The sequence below is a fragment of the Sinocyclocheilus anshuiensis genome, unplaced genomic scaffold, assembly GCF_001515605.1.
Source record: "Sinocyclocheilus anshuiensis isolate Anshui unplaced genomic scaffold, SAMN03320099.WGS_v1.1 scaffold140, whole genome shotgun sequence".
NCBI classification, from domain to species: domain Eukaryota; kingdom Metazoa; phylum Chordata; class Actinopteri; order Cypriniformes; family Cyprinidae; genus Sinocyclocheilus; species Sinocyclocheilus anshuiensis.
Genome location: NW_015554147.1, coordinates 1,350,247 through 1,367,086, shown reverse-complemented (window position 1 = coordinate 1,367,086; position 16,840 = coordinate 1,350,247). Strand labels below are relative to the sequence as shown.

The 16,840-nt window shown below is 35.1% G+C and overlaps 2 protein-coding genes across 3 annotated transcripts in view; one reads left to right on the top strand and one right to left on the bottom strand.

The window, feature by feature from the left end:
- Nucleotides 1-874: 874 nt before the first annotated feature.
- On the top strand, nucleotides 875-12,166 carry LOC107670624 (para-nitrobenzyl esterase-like). 2 transcript variants are annotated; one of them, XM_016463276.1, is made up of 9 exons: nucleotides 875-932; nucleotides 2,836-3,539; nucleotides 3,697-3,804; nucleotides 6,789-6,985; nucleotides 7,408-7,613; nucleotides 8,514-8,572; nucleotides 9,769-9,936; nucleotides 10,159-10,380; nucleotides 11,944-12,166. In XM_016463276.1, the coding sequence occupies exons 2-9, from the start codon at nucleotides 2,846-2,848 to the stop codon at nucleotides 12,084-12,086; spliced, it is 1,797 nt and encodes a 598-aa protein (XP_016318762.1). In that variant the 5' UTR covers nucleotides 875-932; nucleotides 2,836-2,845; the 3' UTR covers nucleotides 12,087-12,166. The 2 variants fall into 2 exon arrangements, with proteins under 2 accessions (XP_016318762.1, XP_016318763.1); XM_016463277.1 differs by lacking the exon at nucleotides 875-932 and adding an exon at nucleotides 1,277-1,300.
- Nucleotides 12,167-15,084: 2,918 nt separating this feature from the next.
- Nucleotides 15,085-16,840, bottom strand: part of LOC107670577 (ADP-ribosylation factor GTPase-activating protein 2-like) — a 10,712-nt gene continuing 8,956 nt past the window's right edge. Inside the window, exons 15-17 of the mRNA XM_016463213.1 lie at nucleotides 16,675-16,765; nucleotides 16,413-16,534; nucleotides 15,085-16,301 (exon numbers count right to left, since the gene is read on the bottom strand). Coding sequence (XP_016318699.1) covers nucleotides 16,281-16,301; nucleotides 16,413-16,534; nucleotides 16,675-16,765 — 234 coding nt within the window. The 3' untranslated portion in view covers nucleotides 15,085-16,280. The remainder of the gene's footprint in view (nucleotides 16,302-16,412; nucleotides 16,535-16,674; nucleotides 16,766-16,840) is intronic.

Sequence of the window (16,840 nt, the reverse complement as noted above, 5' to 3'; positions counted from 1 at the left end):
TACATTTTACCATACAACTATAAATATTAAGTTAGTATTAAGTTATTTCCCCTCGATGTGGGTAGGCTATGACAGCTGTCATATCATACCCTGCCATGCCCAGCTGATGCAAAGAATATAGTTTATATCTACACAGAAGAAAGCCCTGTCTAGACTCTGCCGCTTTACGAGTTGTGTCGAGCTATTAATTTGACTGTTTGTTTGATGAAAAAAAAGATTAAATGTAGTTGCAATAAATGCGTTAAGAATCCATACAACTGCAGCAGTGGAGGACTATTATTCTGCTGCGTGATACTGCAGAAGAACTGATGACGGCACGGTTTGATCTTCGGCTGACCAATCAGCAGAAAGGGGCGTTTAATTCCCGCCCACATGTAGAAATCAAATATTCAAGCTGTTTATTTATTTTTCCACCCATGAACGAAAAACGAAAATTTAAGCTGAATTCTCGTTTCTCGTTTTTTGGAGCCATTTTCTACTTTTTCTACTTTCAATATTAAATCAAAAAACGAATGATCGAATGATACACGGATTGAAAATGGTTCATAATTTTAATTTCCAGTTCCCATGTCACAAATTCTTACCCTTGTTCTTTTTAATACAAGAATTGAAATGGAAACATTTTTAACTCTCTTAAAAGTAGCCTATTTGGCTTCTTACACTTCAAACTATGAACATACGTATAATGTTAACATTACTATTATTATGCTGCACTTGTATGTCCTTTAGAAAAGCAAATATAATTTAGGCTTTATTAATGGTTTGTTTTATTAGTTTTAATGTTAGTTTTTGGTGGTTGTGAGTTGAAATGTTTGGTAAAGCAGCCATGTAAAACTCGAGTTGTGGGCGGAGCCAGAGATATTAAACTTTAGATATTAAGCAGGGCTGTTTTCTCTGTAACAGTACGCGAGTGCACGAGCTCTAATGTCACAGTAAGTACATTACATGCGTCATTGTGTCACCTTTTTTACTTTTCATATTAAATTCAGGCTTTGAAACAGGAGCAAGCGATTACGGATTGGTAAATTAAGATGAAAATGTCTCTGAGTGCTTGCGTCGTTGTTGCGCTATTTCAAGTAACTTTGTATCGACGTTAGCGGGGCAAAACGTTTTTAGGGTAGATTTATTTTTGTTATGATTTTTACGGTTTAGTACACATATAGGCTATATATGCTGTGCTTAAAGGAGTTCTTCGAGTCTAAATCTGTTGTTGAAATCAGTTCCTCCTCAGACAAGTTTTTACACGTTAATATTGTGTTTCTTCTGTTGCCTTATTTAGTGGAATTTGTTCATTTGTGAGGTAATATTTCAAATTTCAAACTCATAGAGAAATGAAACCGGGAAAGTGTGGCTTCTCGGTGGGTCATTTTGTGGTTTCCGCTGATTATTCGCTTAGTCCTGCGACCACACACTTCATGCTGTGAATTACACATACACCAACACAAACCACACACTGTAAATCCCGTATCTAAGGCATTATAATGCTTTATAGTTATGGTAACCACAGGCTTGCACGACACATTATAATACATTACATATTCACAGTACTATTGTTATGCATATACTGCACGACAATATGCACACTAATAACTACTGATTGAGTATAGTGCATTAAAACAGATCACCATTACTTTTCATGAGTTATTGTGTGTGTTAGGATACATTACGGACTGACGCTCTACAGGTGCAATCATGAATATAAGATTATTGTCATCATACACAACTTATGTATTTTGTACATTATAAGGCGATTACAGTTATTTATGAAAATATATGAATTGCATTGTGTATGTATTGCACAATATATAGATTGCAATGTGTATTATAACGCATTATGATTATCTTTAGAATGCGCTATAAATACAGTCTTCACAGAAAATGTTTGCATTATTTTCCTCCCCAAGATCACTTTCTAGCCATGAAGAAAATGCAGTTACATTTTATTTTAAGGTGTCCTTGTAACAGTGTAATTACAAAAATAAGTACTGAGCATTATTAATGAACAACTTGTACTTACTATTAATATATTTTTGAATGTTTTTGAAATAAATCCATTATACACACCAAAGCTGTTTTTATTTGATTAAAAAAAAAGTTTAATTTTCAGCAGAAGTTTTGAATGTCACAAGATCCTTTATAAATCATTCCAGTTTATTAAAATAGAAAAAAGTTATTTTCAATTGAACAATTTCTAAATATTTATTTTATTATTGTGGTTTTGATCTAATAAATTCAGCCTTGATCAAGAGACTTCTTGCAAAAACTGAAATAAAGAACTGAAATTTCAGCTAGCAACTAGCTGAAATAAAATAAGTTCATGTTTTATTATATTTAATTTATTTCCGTTAAAGTTTAGTTTAACTATAATAACCCTGAACATTAGGGGATGTCTGAATTTAAAAAAAAAATGCTTTTTTTCTCCTCTCTAATTTATGTTTTATTACAAATTATATTATCGGGATAACAATTTAAATTGAATTGGGCCATCTGTACAAATTAGTTCACATAATTAATGTTGCAAATTTACTTATTTTATTAGTGATCTTGATTAGTTCATAATCTGAAATAATAATTCATAATCTGTTTTATTTTTCACATCATTCTCACAGAATTTTTTCTAAATCCTTTGTGCTTAGTTCCATGTTTAATGGAAAACAATCTCAATGTGGTTTCATACATTTGGGCCTCTCTATATATAGTAAAAAGAATATTGACCCAAAAAATATGGCAGTTGTGGAAAAAAATCTCAGAAATGCAATTTGTTCTTTCTGGATGAACAGGGAATTGACTTGCACTTGTATTTTCTCTCTCTCTCTCTCTCTCTCTCTCTCACAGAAGATAAAAAATGAGGGAGGATGTATATGAGGTCCCCGAGGGGACGGAGTATCGTTATCTAGTGCAGGACGAAGAAGAGGAACAGATACAGTACATCCGTTGCCTCTATGTCAGTCCATTCCTGGTGGTGTCGCGCCGGTGCATGTTCCTCATCAGCTGCGGCGTGATCGCTCTCCTCTCTCGCGCGGGATGTCTGGCCTACGTGGCTGAGACTCCGCCTCCAGGAGTGGCAGAGGTGGAGACCGAGTGTGGTTGGCTGCGTGGGAGCTGGAAAGGTGGAGCTTATTCTTTCAAAGGCATTCCATATGCAGTACCACCTGTGGGTGAACGTCGCTGGCGACCCCCGGCGGAAATAGTGGAGGCGGGACAGTGTTGGCAGGGCGTGTACGACGCTACTCGATTCCGTAGCATCTGTGCGCAGGTGCAGCCCCTCCGAAAAGACGGGCAGGTCATGGGACAGGAGGACTGTCTGCATCTCAACGTGTGGACGCCGAGTCTACAGCCCGCCAAACCACTGCCCGTCATGGTGTGGATCCACGGAGGGTACCTCCACATGCTGAGCGGCCAGGAGAGAGGATACTCGCCCACCGTAGAGCTGGCGGCCCGTACGCAGATGGTGTACGTCAGCCTGAATTACAGGCTCAATGCTTTCGGCTTCATGACCCTGGAGGTGCTCAGGGAAGGTTCTCCCACCAACTCCTCAGGTAAGACCCGTACCTGTCCAGTTCACTCAGGCCTGCTGTCCATCTCATGAGCTCTCTGCTTGTCACTACAGCATATTGAAATTCATAAAACATCACTGCATGTGCACTGTTCTGAACAGTAGTTCACTTACTGGCGTCTTTCTGTTTGCTGTCAAAGGGAATTATGGCTTCATGGACCAGATCCAAGCACTTCAGTGGGTCCAGAGAAATATCCATAACTTCGGTGGTGATGCTGGAAGGGTTACCATATTTGGTCAAAGCTCAGGTACAACATACAGTGACATCGAAAAGTATTTGAACACTCGACATGTCTAATTGTCAATGCATAAGTCAGGGTTTTTTAACCTTTTATGCCAAGAACCGCCAAAATATGATCCCCTGTACACTTTACTATACTTATTGAGAATGTGATGTTATAAGGACAACATGTTTCTAATATTATATACATTTGTAACATATTTTATATATTATATTACGTACTTGTTTTGTTTTTAAAATGTTATATTTTCATTTTAAAATATCTGGAAAATATTTACTTTGTAATAAGTTAGACATTTAAAATTTACTTTGTAATTGGACAGTACATATTATATAAAATCATATTTATTTCTAACTGTTAAGCGTACTGTCAATATAATACAACAAAATAATTATGATCTAGTCTCAATCCTGACCATAAAGATTCATTAAATGTGTTAAAAACTGCAAAAATGCTAAACAAATTTAATTAAATCTTAAGTTGATGTTGGTGGGTGATACGACCAAAATCTTGTATCACAATATAGTTATTTTTTCTGGAAATATGTTTTTTACATTGCCAAAATTCACCAATTTCGATATCACGGCAAAAACTAATACTAGCCATAAGTAAAAAGTTCTCAAGCTTACTGAATACAAGTTAACAAATCATTGAGAAGCAAAGATGCAAATGAAATAAACTGTGCTAAATAAAAAAAAAACACTGCAAAGTCTTCACTGTATGAATTCAATACACAATTGTTCATATTAAAGCTACAAAAAAAGTTATTCAGTCAAGAACAGTGAGCTGTTTGATTTACATTAATGGCACAGACAGCAGTAGGTATATTATGCTGCTGTCACTTTAAGACCTAATGCACAGATACAATATACTGACATATATCTGATTTTCTTAACTGGTTACATTCACCTAAGACATAACCGACTTTTTACCTAAATACTCACCAAGACAGGCAATTTGACATATTTTGTGTTTTTTTGGCCATTTACATGCAGAGCCACAGAAATGACATATGAGAGAAAACATAAAAGATATCATGGCCATGGATTAAGAATTTGTTCCCATGATTTATGAAGACATTCCTTTGCAAGGCAACGTGACTGGGTTGCTTTAATGTTGTCAAAAAAGAAGCAAATAGTGGAGAATAAACAAAGTACTACAATGTATTTGTTATGCAGGTGTGTGAATATTGATATTGTAAATATTAATTTAGAGTACACACCCGTCTCTGCAAACATTTGCTAAACGTGTTTTATAATCACATATGCCATAAATGCTATGCTATGCATAAAGGGTGAATACTGTAACCTGTTTATATGGCCGGCAAAATAAATTTGCACTGCTAATGTTTGCATCTGAAACCTTCCCTTGTGAAAAAGAAATACACTTTATATACTTAAGAAAGAGTACTTTTTATGGAAATAATATATTTGTGTGAACTATGTAAGTTTGAAATATCTTAAGAATTTATGTAAGTGTGAACTGGATGTGAGGTTTTTGGACATGTTATTAACAAATAAAAAAATATTATAGTTAAAATGTATATTAAATGCAATTAGTTGAACTTAAGAGTACTATTTTTGACCCATTTAAGTAGGACTTAAGTACATCTTTATATGTAATTTCATAATTGCGTCTATTGTCTTTGAAATATGGTTAAAGTGTACTGCTCAATGTACTGACAAGCATATAACTTATTTATGGTAAACATAAAATATACTTTTAATGACATTTGCACTGAAACTTGTCATGTATTTAAATATATTTGTAAATACACATTTATAATGATGTTGCACACAGGACATTTAAATTATATACTTGTATTATGTAAATGTATTATCACTACAGTTATATTATAATGAAGTTTCAGTTAAATTATAATGAAGTACATGTGCTCGAGTATGTTAGTAAGCACATCAAAATAAATGTACTTTTAAATTTAAAAGATTTTTTAAACATGATTTTAAATGATTTAAAAAAAAAATCAACTTTCAATTTGACATTATCACAAAGTGCACTTTTTAAAAGTGTACTTAAGTGTGTTAAGAAACATTGTCATGAAAGTGTACTCTCTTTAAGTACACTTAAGCCTTGTTCAGACTGTCAGCCCGAATCCGATTTTTGTGCATATCCGAATGGAATCCAGTCATATTTCACTAGTGTGAACGGCAAAAAATCACATGAAATCCAATTTTTGCAAATTTGTTTCGAGCTACATTCATATGTGGTTTGAAATCCTATTCAAATCGTATTTCTGGAAATCCGTTTTAGTCTGACCGGTCAGATCGGATTTTGCATAACTTCTTTGCCTTATGTCACTTTCGCACGCCACGTAAAACGTAAACATATCAGACCTTGTTTGTTAAAAACATGCTGAATGTCTTTGCAGAAACAAGGTTGTGTTGTTGTGAAGTGCAAGTCAAGTGGAAAATGACAATATAGAGCTGGTCTATGCACCTCTTTGAGTTTAGAGACCGGCGGAGGTGGCAACACGGAATAAATCTGCACACTCCAGCTTCCTACCTTTCTGCCACCGCCTCATAAGACATAATTCAATCCAGCATGACGGCAACATGTTGTCATATTGTAAGACAACTTCTGTATTGCAAACTGTATTGCTGTTATTGTTGTTTTTAGTGTAGACATACCAATGCAATGTCATTGCCAAAGAAACCAATGTAGATATTGAGTAAAACGAAAGAGCGCCACGGGACACACAAATCGAATCTGAACAGTTGTGATACACAGTGCAGACAGTGAAACATTTAGATCAGATTCCAGTCAGATACACAAATAATCAGATTTGGGCTGACAGTCTGAACAAGGCTTTAGTTTTCATTAATGTAGGTTTCCTTTATTTCATTAATATCATAATATATTATCTGGATGTACTACAAGTGCACATTCAATATAATTAAGCACACTTATTTTTCACAAACGTGAGCCTTATTAATGTATATTAAGTTTTTCTCTCCTTGTGTGATCATAAGGAGGAACTTCGGTTTGGACCTTGATGATGTCTCCACTAGCCAAGGGACTCTTTCATCGCGCGATTGACATGAGTGGCTCGTATGTGTATAATGCTTCCCTGGAGTCAGCAGAAAAAGACAACTTAGAATTCCTGAGGAGAACTGGCTGCAAGAACGCCATCTGCCTGAGAGGACTACATATCGCTCAAGTTCTTCAGGTGAGAAATTTATGGCCGAGTTTGTAACCTTCCAGGGCAAGGCAGCAGCAGAGTCATGGCTGACTAACAACAGCCTCAACCTATTGGCCCTTTCGTCCGTAAACTCTCTTCGATAAATCATCAAACCTCGACCGCCTGCCAGATCTCAGTGAACGCTCATGAATTCCCAATGAAAATCTGCCGATGAGGTTTAATTTCTCTAAATGGTAGTAATATATCAGAACAGCCTCAACCTATTGGCCCTTTCGTCCGTAAACTCTCTTCGATAAATCATCAAACCTCGACCGCCTGCCAGATCTCAGTGAACGCTCATGAATTCCCAATGAAAATCTGCCGATGAGGTTTAATTTCTCTAAATGTTAGTAATACATCAGAAATGGGTCTGTGGTTGAATTAATGTCAGTGATTTGTATCTGACTCAGGCAATCCCGTGGCAGCAGTACCCAGCATGGGCAGCCGATGAATTAACCGATCTTCCAGTCAAAGGTGTTTTTCTTGGCCCGGTTGCAGTAGTTGACAACTATGTTCTCAAAGCTCCTCCGTTCAAAACCTGGGAGAAGGGTGGAGCTGGAGCCTATAATGACATCCCATTTATGGTTGGAACAACTGAACAGGAGACTGATTTTAGGTAACCAGCTTTGTTCGATTTTCAATTATCAGTTTTAAAATGAAAAAAAAAAAACTGTCAGGATTGTGCACCATTCAAAATTGAGAATGTCTTTAAAGTTCAGGAATTTGAATTGAGTTAGCAAGCTGGATGCAGAGTTATAATTTGGATTTGAATTTAACGAATGAACTTCAAAGAAATATACTCTCTTTTAAATGTTATCATATTAAACATGGACTATTTCTAGAAACATTATATATTTATAACCATTGTTTGAAATGTATTATATAATTATAATTGTTTAATGTTAACATATTTAATTATATATATATGTATATATAGTATATACTGTATATATATTATATATATATATATATATATATATATAAATAATACAATTATTTTTTATATAATAATTTAAATATATATATATATATATATAAAATATGTATTATAATCATATAATAAATTATATTTCATTAATATATTAATATGCTGCATAAATAAATAAAAACAAAAAATATATAAAATTAATATCAAATATAAAAAATATTTACCAAATATAAAATTATTATATTATTTGATATAATTATTCATATAATAAGTATTATTATAATCATAATAATTAATATTTCATTAATACATTGAGACACTTCATCTATTATTCTACAGGGAATAAAAAAGCATAATTAATCAACATTTGTATAATTAATCATTACATATAATGTTGTCATTTTTAATGTTTTGTCACAAAATTTGTATTGGACTAATGAAATTCCTCCAAAGCAATTCAGTTCATTCCTCTTCCTGTCTTTCCTATTTAAATTCAGATTTCAACATCCTGTGAATTGCGGCCAATTCAATTCAAATTAATATTAGGAAGCCAATTCATTACATTCTGATTTTGTCTTTTCACTTTAGTCCTCCATATGAAAACATCTCAGCATGGACTTGGGGAGACTATCGGTGGATTGTGACAAGTAAGTCACTCATAACAGACGCTAATCAAACGAGCGTAGAAAAGGTACAGGTGATGAGGGAGCTTCAGTAGATGCGGTCAGATGAGATGTTGTCAGGCCATATGTCAGTAAAAATGAATTTTCCTGTCCCGTCAGCTCTTATACTGTGCTCGTAGAACCTGCTCTTCAATTGCAGCCACAAATGTGGCGGCTCGTGCTGTAGCCTGTATCATTTCATATTAAAGCGCAAAAGAAACTATGAGCATGCAATGACGTAGTGATGTCGTCAGTTAAGTCATGAAGTTATCAAAAAGGCGATTACAGCTGCCTTAAAACTGTGCATGCATGCAAGTATTTGTTATATGAGTCAGATTTAAGAACATATCTCTGAAGTCTACGATATCGCTGGAAATGAAGTGTCCCCAACTAAGCAAGCCAGAGGCGACAGCGGCAAAGAACCAAAACTCCATCGGTGACAGAATGGAGAAAAAACCTTGGGAGAAACCAGGCTCAGTCGGGGGGCCAGTTCTCCTCTGACCTAGTAGAGACTTTAAGACCTGAAGAGGGTCAGAAAAGGTCAAGAGTTGCGAGAAAATACGATCCGCGTCTTGTTCAGCAGCGGCAGCCAATATAACCTAATAACCATCTGCTGTGATGTCTGTTCATCAAAGAACAAAAGAAGAAAAAAAAGAGGAAATCAATGACTTTTGTAGCTTTAAGGGTTAATCTATATTTAATTTAGAATTTGGTGTTATGTTTCCTACTTGCTGAAGGGCACAGGTAGCTAAATATGCCATTTATTATAATGGGTTTATGTGAAGATTGTTTTAAGTTCACTTAAATTAGAGGTTGTTATTTTTTAAGTCTAATAAATGTTAAAATTGATAGCTCTCAATTATACTGTAATGTTGAATGGCTATAGTCAGTGGTTAAATATTAGGGAAAACAATTTCATTGAGACATCAGTAGTATTGGTATCAGTGATACTCACCTTCAGTCATAAAAAAGATGCCATTAAACAAATATTAAAAGTACTGTCTTTATGTTGTTTTTACATTAATTTGATTGAATGTGAAATGATTGCAATATAAAAGTATATTTAAAAACTCTAATGTTGGGATTAATCGCGATTCATTCTTTTTTTTTTTTTTAATCGATTGACAGCACTAAAGTCTACATGTTTTTCCTCACCACATCTCTGTTGATCGTTCACTCAGACAAACTGACCCCTTTCGGAGAGGCCCTGACCAATCAGGCGCTGAGGCTGTACAATAGCTCGGCTCTGTGTCCAACCTCTGACCGATGCCCAGAGAGACTCTTCACCACCATGGTCTCTGACATGAGGGCCACCTGCCCCAGGAACGACCTGGCTAAGAGAGCTGCAGGTTCAAATTAATTTTTCATTGCACAGTTCACAATTAAAAGGAATTGAGCTTCATCAGCACTCTGAATATTTGAGCATTTGTGAGCTCCAATAAATATTTAATGGTCAAGCAGGATAATGAACAGTGAGCTAGTCATTATCGCACATTTTTACTATTGACTGTACATCATGCTTAGATTTGTGATCCATAGTCAGTTGTTTAAATCTAAATCATGTATTTCAGGAGCCTTAAAGAGTCCAGTGTACCGTTATCTGGTGACTTACACTCCATCAAAACAGGCAAACGCCTCCAGCTGGCTTCCCTTCCCCAGTCGCTTTGCCTTTCATCTTCTAGACAGCCTGGCCTTCTTCGGGGGTCTTGAAATGGTGCTGGGGACCCTGTCACTGGCTGATATCAGCTTCCAGGAAATTATCACCAAGTATTTTGTACATTTTGCCAAAGAGGGTAAGTTTAATGTGAGATTTCCCATACTAATAATAAAACATTTGAAATCTATATCAAATGCTTGACCCTGTTTCTTGAGGTTTAATGTTTTGAGTACATTTGCTACTGTTCAAAAGTTTGGGGTCAGTGAGATTTTTATGTAGTTGCTGAAAGAAAACTAAAACCCTTTATGCAACAAGCATGCGTTATATTGATCAAATGTGTCGGCGAAACATTTATAATATTACAAAATAATAATATTTCAAAAACATATGAAGCAGCACAACTGTTTTCAACATTGAAAATAATAAGAAATGTTTCTTGAGCAGCAAATCAGCATAACAGAATGATTTCTGAAGGATCATGTGACACTGAAGACTGGAGTAATGATGCTGAAAATACAGCTTTAACATCACATTTTACAATATATTACAATTTTAAAATCTTAAAATGTAATAATATTTAACAGTATTATTGTCTTTACTGTATTTTTTATCAAATAAATGTACCTATGGTGACCATAAGAGACTTTTTCTTTTTTTTTTACTGACCCCAAACGAGTAGTTGTGCATCTATTATACAACATTCTTTTCATCATTGAAAAAAAATTGAACAAGAAGGAAATAGCAGGGTTCTGGAATGAGTTTCTCATTAAAGAACATTTTTGTTATTGATATAATATAAATATTTTAAGAAAACCCTCCCATGAACTCTGAAGTTTTTAATGAAACCCTTCTGTTAAGCCACAATCTGCGGGAAAAAAAAAGCCAATATGCTTATTAGACTTTTAATATAATGATTTGTAGTTAAATGTTTTATATCATACTATTGTTTCTGATTCATTTGTCATTTGTAATGCATCATGGGATGACTAGTTCATTTCTGTTAGATCCTACCAACACATCAGGATGCCACTGCCAAGACCAGGAATGTTGGATCAGATCCCACCAGAAGATTTTGTTTGATATCCATAACTAGTCAGCAGCTTTTTTTCTGATATTTGATCAACCAGTTAACACTGCATTTTGTCTGATATGACAAAATACAGAGTAATGGGAAGAGCAGGAAGTTTTTTCAGATATATATTTTTTATTTTTTTTTTGCTTTGATTCAAATGTTGCTGTTATTCGTCACCAAAGTTAATATGAACTAAAACCATAAAAAATAATTTTCATTACTTGAAATAAAATTAAAATAAATATAAAATAACATTTATTTCAGCTAGTTACCAAGGCAATATTTCAGTTTAAGCTGAACTACCAAAATAATAAACTAAATTAAAAAAATAAAACAATATATAGACATATTAAAAAAAATTATAATAATAATAAAAATGACAAAACAATCAACATAATTACCAAAACATTAACTAAAATTAAAGTGAAAACAAAAAATATATTAAAAAAATCTAATAGCACTATAATAACATTACAGTTCATTACAGACTTGGTTTGGTTCGAAGCTTAAACTTCGATTTTTTTTTTATATATTGGCAAAAGTTGAACCTAAGATGGTTGAAATTGTATGTGATCAGTGGGATTAAATCTTGCCCATAACTTTCCAAAACTCTCCGTAACCTCACAGGTAGGATGCCAGAGGAGTGGCTGGAGTTCCCCTCACGTGTCGCCCTGCTGGACAAGAACATTTCTTTCGTAACAAGCTACTCCCGCGAGAGGTGTGACCTGTGGGAGGAGAACGGCTTCTACTCGTACGCCTGGATCAACTGAGCCACATCACTGGTTGTATCTATCCATCCACTGCATTTTCACCCGAGCTTTATTGCGTGATTATACAGTACTGATATTTTTGACCCATACAATGTTTTTATGGCTATTGCTACAAATATACCCCAGCGACTTAAGACTGGTTTTGTGCTCCTGGGTCACATATTTTATAAGACTTTGCAGAGGTTGGAATGTATTTTGCACAGTTGTTTGCACCTACAGGAACATAGGAAAACCACAGAGATCTCTTTAGTGTCTCAATCAGGGCCGTCCTTAGCTGACGTGGGGCCCGGTGCGAGGTAGGGAGCCCTGGTCTCAATAGTTTCTCCTAGACAGCAATGAGATTAAATCGAGCTCAAACAGAGACTCAGCTCTTTCTAATGAGGAAAGTCTATAAAGTTCCATATCAAAATGTCTTCTTTATTTTGGGACAAACATCTGAGACAAACTAAAAGGGGATAAAGGGATTGTCCACCAAAATGCCTATGTTTTTTTTGTCCATATAATGAAAGTCAGTGCAGTCCAATATTGTTTTGAGCCCCTTTGACTTTAATTGTATGAACAAAAACATCTATCTATTTATCTATCTATCTATCTATCTATCTATCTGTTGTTCTCTCATTCTATCTATCGTTCTGCTGTTCTCTCTATCATTCTTTTATTCTATCATTCTATTATTATTTTGTTCTATCATTCCTTCATCCTATGTCATTCATTCTGTTGTTCTATCCATCATTTTTTTGTTCTGTCATTCTTTTGCTACGTCTCATTTTTTCATTCTATCTATCACTCATCGATCATTCTTCTGTTGTATCATCTTTCCACCTGAGCTGTGAATGAGCAACTTCTGCATTAAATTGAACTTCTACAAGCTGAGAAGGGAATTTAATTTACTCGGTGAGTCTGAATGTGCATTTGAATTAGAAAACTCGAAGGCTGTTTTAAGCCATAAATCCCCATTATTCAGGTTTTTTCTTGTTTGTTACACTAATCGGCCCCATTCATATATTTACCGAATATAGCCAGACTGCTGTTCCTAAACCTGTTATTCTTTGATTGTGTGACTAAGTAAATCCAAAGCTTTGACATGGATGAGAATGAGGGCCTACAAAGGGATAATGCGGCTCTCTGATCGCCCTCTTTTAATTTAACTGCTGTGCAAAGACTGAAGGAGGACTTACACGCTTACATTGATCTTTTGTTTGTATGTAGATGCCATAGATCCTCACTATTGATGCAATAACAGAAGGTGACATTTATGTGTTTTTGTACCTGTGATCAAAGTGTCTTTTAGCACTCCTGAGCAGACTTTAGAATCAAGGCCTTCGGAATCAGGAACATCGTAACGCCTTGAGCGCTATCAAATAAAATCTGAACCGGGAACAGTTGTGTTTTATAACACAGCCCCATTTCTCTGGCATAGCTGAATGAATGGAGAGGTCAGAGGCCGTTCTGCCCCTGTGCAACAGGATGAAAGACATCCGTTGAATAAGAGCTCATGAAAGCCCTGACCCACATACACTCCTTTTTAACCCTGTAAAGCCTGACATATTAAATAGTAATGCAAAAAAAAAATGATTTTTTTGGAATTGGAACAGTTTATTGAATCTTTAGACAAACATTTAAAATAAAAACGTTTGCAAATGTTTCTTTTTTATGAATACATGATAGACATGATACATGAAAATATTTAGCTCATACTTGAGAAAAGAAAAACACCTCAGTTTTATTCAGAGGCTCAAACTGAGCAGAAATATGCAATCTGATGCAGCTACTGATATTTATGTGGTCAAAAAGACGAAATTCTGATAGCTGATGTAAATCAAAGAGATCTTTATAACAGTATAGCAGACTACTGAAAAAAATTCATATAAATATCAGTTGTAACTCTATATCGCTCAAAAATAATGTCTTCGTAAAATTATCTTTAAATGCTTGGTTTTATGATCAACACTAGTTTTTATTTATTGATAGTTTTATTTGATTGAGAGGTGAACAAATAAGGCAGCGGCTATTTACACTAAGTGCAAATAGCTATAGATTTACAATTTTAGGATTTTCTGCTATTTATACTACTTATTGCAAATAGTGGCAATTATCTGCACCTCACTATTGTAGTACATTATAAAACAGTGTGCAGTAATAACTTATTGAGTGTAAATTCTAATTTTAATTCAAATTATTAATTGGATGCCACCTTATTGGGACAATAAAGCCCTTCCCCCTACACCTACCCGATACTTTATTTTCAACTTTTTGATTATTTCCTTCATTTTCTATGAAAATAAATGCTTTTTTGATGTGATTTGAAATTTGAAAAGGGAGGGAAAAAAGTTCGCCAAAAGGTGGATTCGAACTCGAGTCGATAGCGTCAAAATGAGTACGACACACATTTTACCATCTGCGCCCACCAGACGTTGGTGGGCGGAGTTAGTGTAAATAGCCTCTGCCAACAAGGCGGGCTATTTGCACTTAGTGTAAATAGACACTCCGAAAAAATAAAACGCCTGATGGATTATGTTTGATAACATGATTTTTCTAAAAATGGTGCATGGAAGTTGCTTCAGTTCAATAAATGTACATCTTAAAGTATTACTAACAATATAAAAGTTCTTACATTACAGTAAAAATTTCACAGTAAAAAGATGTGAATCACAACCCGAAGGTAGACATTTTTATATACTAAATTATACTAAAAGGCCCTTTACTTGCTAAAAAGGTCGAAACTATTCATCAAACAGCATGTAGTAGATTGTGTACAACAGGCTTTTCATTAAAGTTTTGATAAATTTAGAGGCAATTATGACACAGTAGGCTTTACAGGGTTAACGTCAGCCAGGCCAATCCTCTACTGATTTCATTTTTATTAGGGTTAAAGGGTAAACACTAATATAGTGTGCATTAATTATTCCATTACCACTCTTGTTTATTTTGCACTTTATCTGTAATCCTTGTCATAAAATGATTGTTGGGTTTATTGAATCAAAGTCTTAAACAGCTGTTGTGGGGGATTTCAGTCTTTATTCTCACAAATCTCAATAGATTCTTCTCAACAGGCTACAATAAATAGCTTTTATTTCAGACGGCAGTTGGATTGTTGTTCTTTATTTTCAAATTTAGCACTGGGATACAAACGGACAGGCAGACAAATACCATTCACCAGCTCCCGGTCTGGTATTAACCCAAAAGAAAAGGAAAGAAAAGCTGTAATGCGTGTACTTGAAAACAGAACTGCACATGCACATTACCAGAAAACAGACGACAGTGGGTGAATTTTAAATAAACTATTTTGTCAGCTGTCATTCTATCATCTAAACTGAGGGCGTCTTATTAAATTGTCGTCGATTAAATCACATCACTATAAACCTCCTCAGTCCGCTTGGTTTCTTGAGCATTTTCTCTGTGAAAACGAGTGAATGCTGGAAATCAGATACAGCACCAGTGTCTTCAGCTTATGCTGGCATGCAAAAACAAACATGGTTCAGTTTAAAATCATCGGCCCTGACAACTCAAACTCCCAGGAATCACTCACACATCCGCATCCACAAAAAGCCTCAAGAACTCGTCTTTGACATGCCAGGACATATTCCACAAAATTACTGTTATTTTCATCACTTAAACTTTGTCGTCATAATATTTAATAAAGTAAAATGCATCAAATCTAATAGACTGCATTTAGGAAATGGGCTCAAAATATTCAAAATGTATAAATATACCATATGGGGTTCCCTTTCCTTGTTTACTGAATGCACTGAGGTCTTCGGATACCGTTAAAATGTAAAAAAAGAAAGCCATAAGAACATATTAGCACTCTAAGTTGTTATGCGTTTAATTCCAGACAAAATACTTTTCAAATCCATACTTATTTGAAATCAAAGACCAGTACATGGCATAGAAAACAGGACTGTTAGTTCAAACAGAGAGCACTGCGATTCTGAAAACAAACTTTACACTCTTCCCAGTGCTTCTCATCTTATCTGAAAATAAATCAAGAGTCTTCAAATAGAAATGAAAATACTGTCAGCAAGAGTGTCTACAGTGGTCTGGGGAGAGATTGGGAGCTCCCAGGTCTTTGTCTCTCTCTCTCGCTCCCTGTCTCTCAGATGTGTGTTCATGTAGGAAAGACAGAGCAGAGCCAATCAGCAATGAGGTGCGTCCTGTTTAATACAACTTCCATTTCAGTTTAATGCAGTCCTTTCAGTAAGATCCATAGCGATCCTGAAAACACACGATCAGATGGAGTTAATACAGCTGATGTGGAAGTGTTATATATGTGTGTGTGTGTGTGTGTGTGTGTGTAAGAGGGAAGACTGAAATATGTGCGTTCACCTGAATGGTATTCATAACTCCGTTAGCCAGCACTGCCATCTTCCCTGCAACAGTCTTCACACCTTGCTTGAACTGGGCGATGTCAGGACCGGAGGGAAGCACGCTGTCAAATCCTGATGAGCCTACAGCGATGTACATGAATGAAACCGAATGGGCGCCACAGTCTTGTTATATAATACGGCACAAAAATATAAGACTTTTGCCCATTTTATAATCTAATTAGCATGAAGTAAACAATATTGCTAAAGACAGAAGTGTTTACCAGTGGAACGGACACTGTCATCACCAAACAGATCAGCAGAGCTGATGGAGGTGCTTCCAGTCATGCTTTCTAGACGAGTCTTTGCTTCATACTAGGGAGAAAAAATAATATATATCCATAAAACAATACTGTAAATGGATATTATTTAAAAATAATATTATATATA

What these genes read in the sequence shown, in the direction of transcription:
- LOC107670624 (XM_016463276.1), top strand. Translation starts at nt 2,846, where the DNA reads ATGAGGGAGGATGTATATGAGGTCCCCGAGGGGACGGAGTATCGTTAT. An exon ending in GAACAGGAGACTGATTTTAG is followed by an intron (nt 7,614 to 8,513) that starts GTAACCAGCTTT and finishes TTTTCACTTTAG; the next exon opens with TCCTCCATATGAAAACATCT. An exon ending in CTATCGGTGGATTGTGACAA is followed by an intron (nt 8,573 to 9,768) that starts GTAAGTCACTCA and finishes TCGTTCACTCAG; the next exon opens with ACAAACTGACCCCTTTCGGA.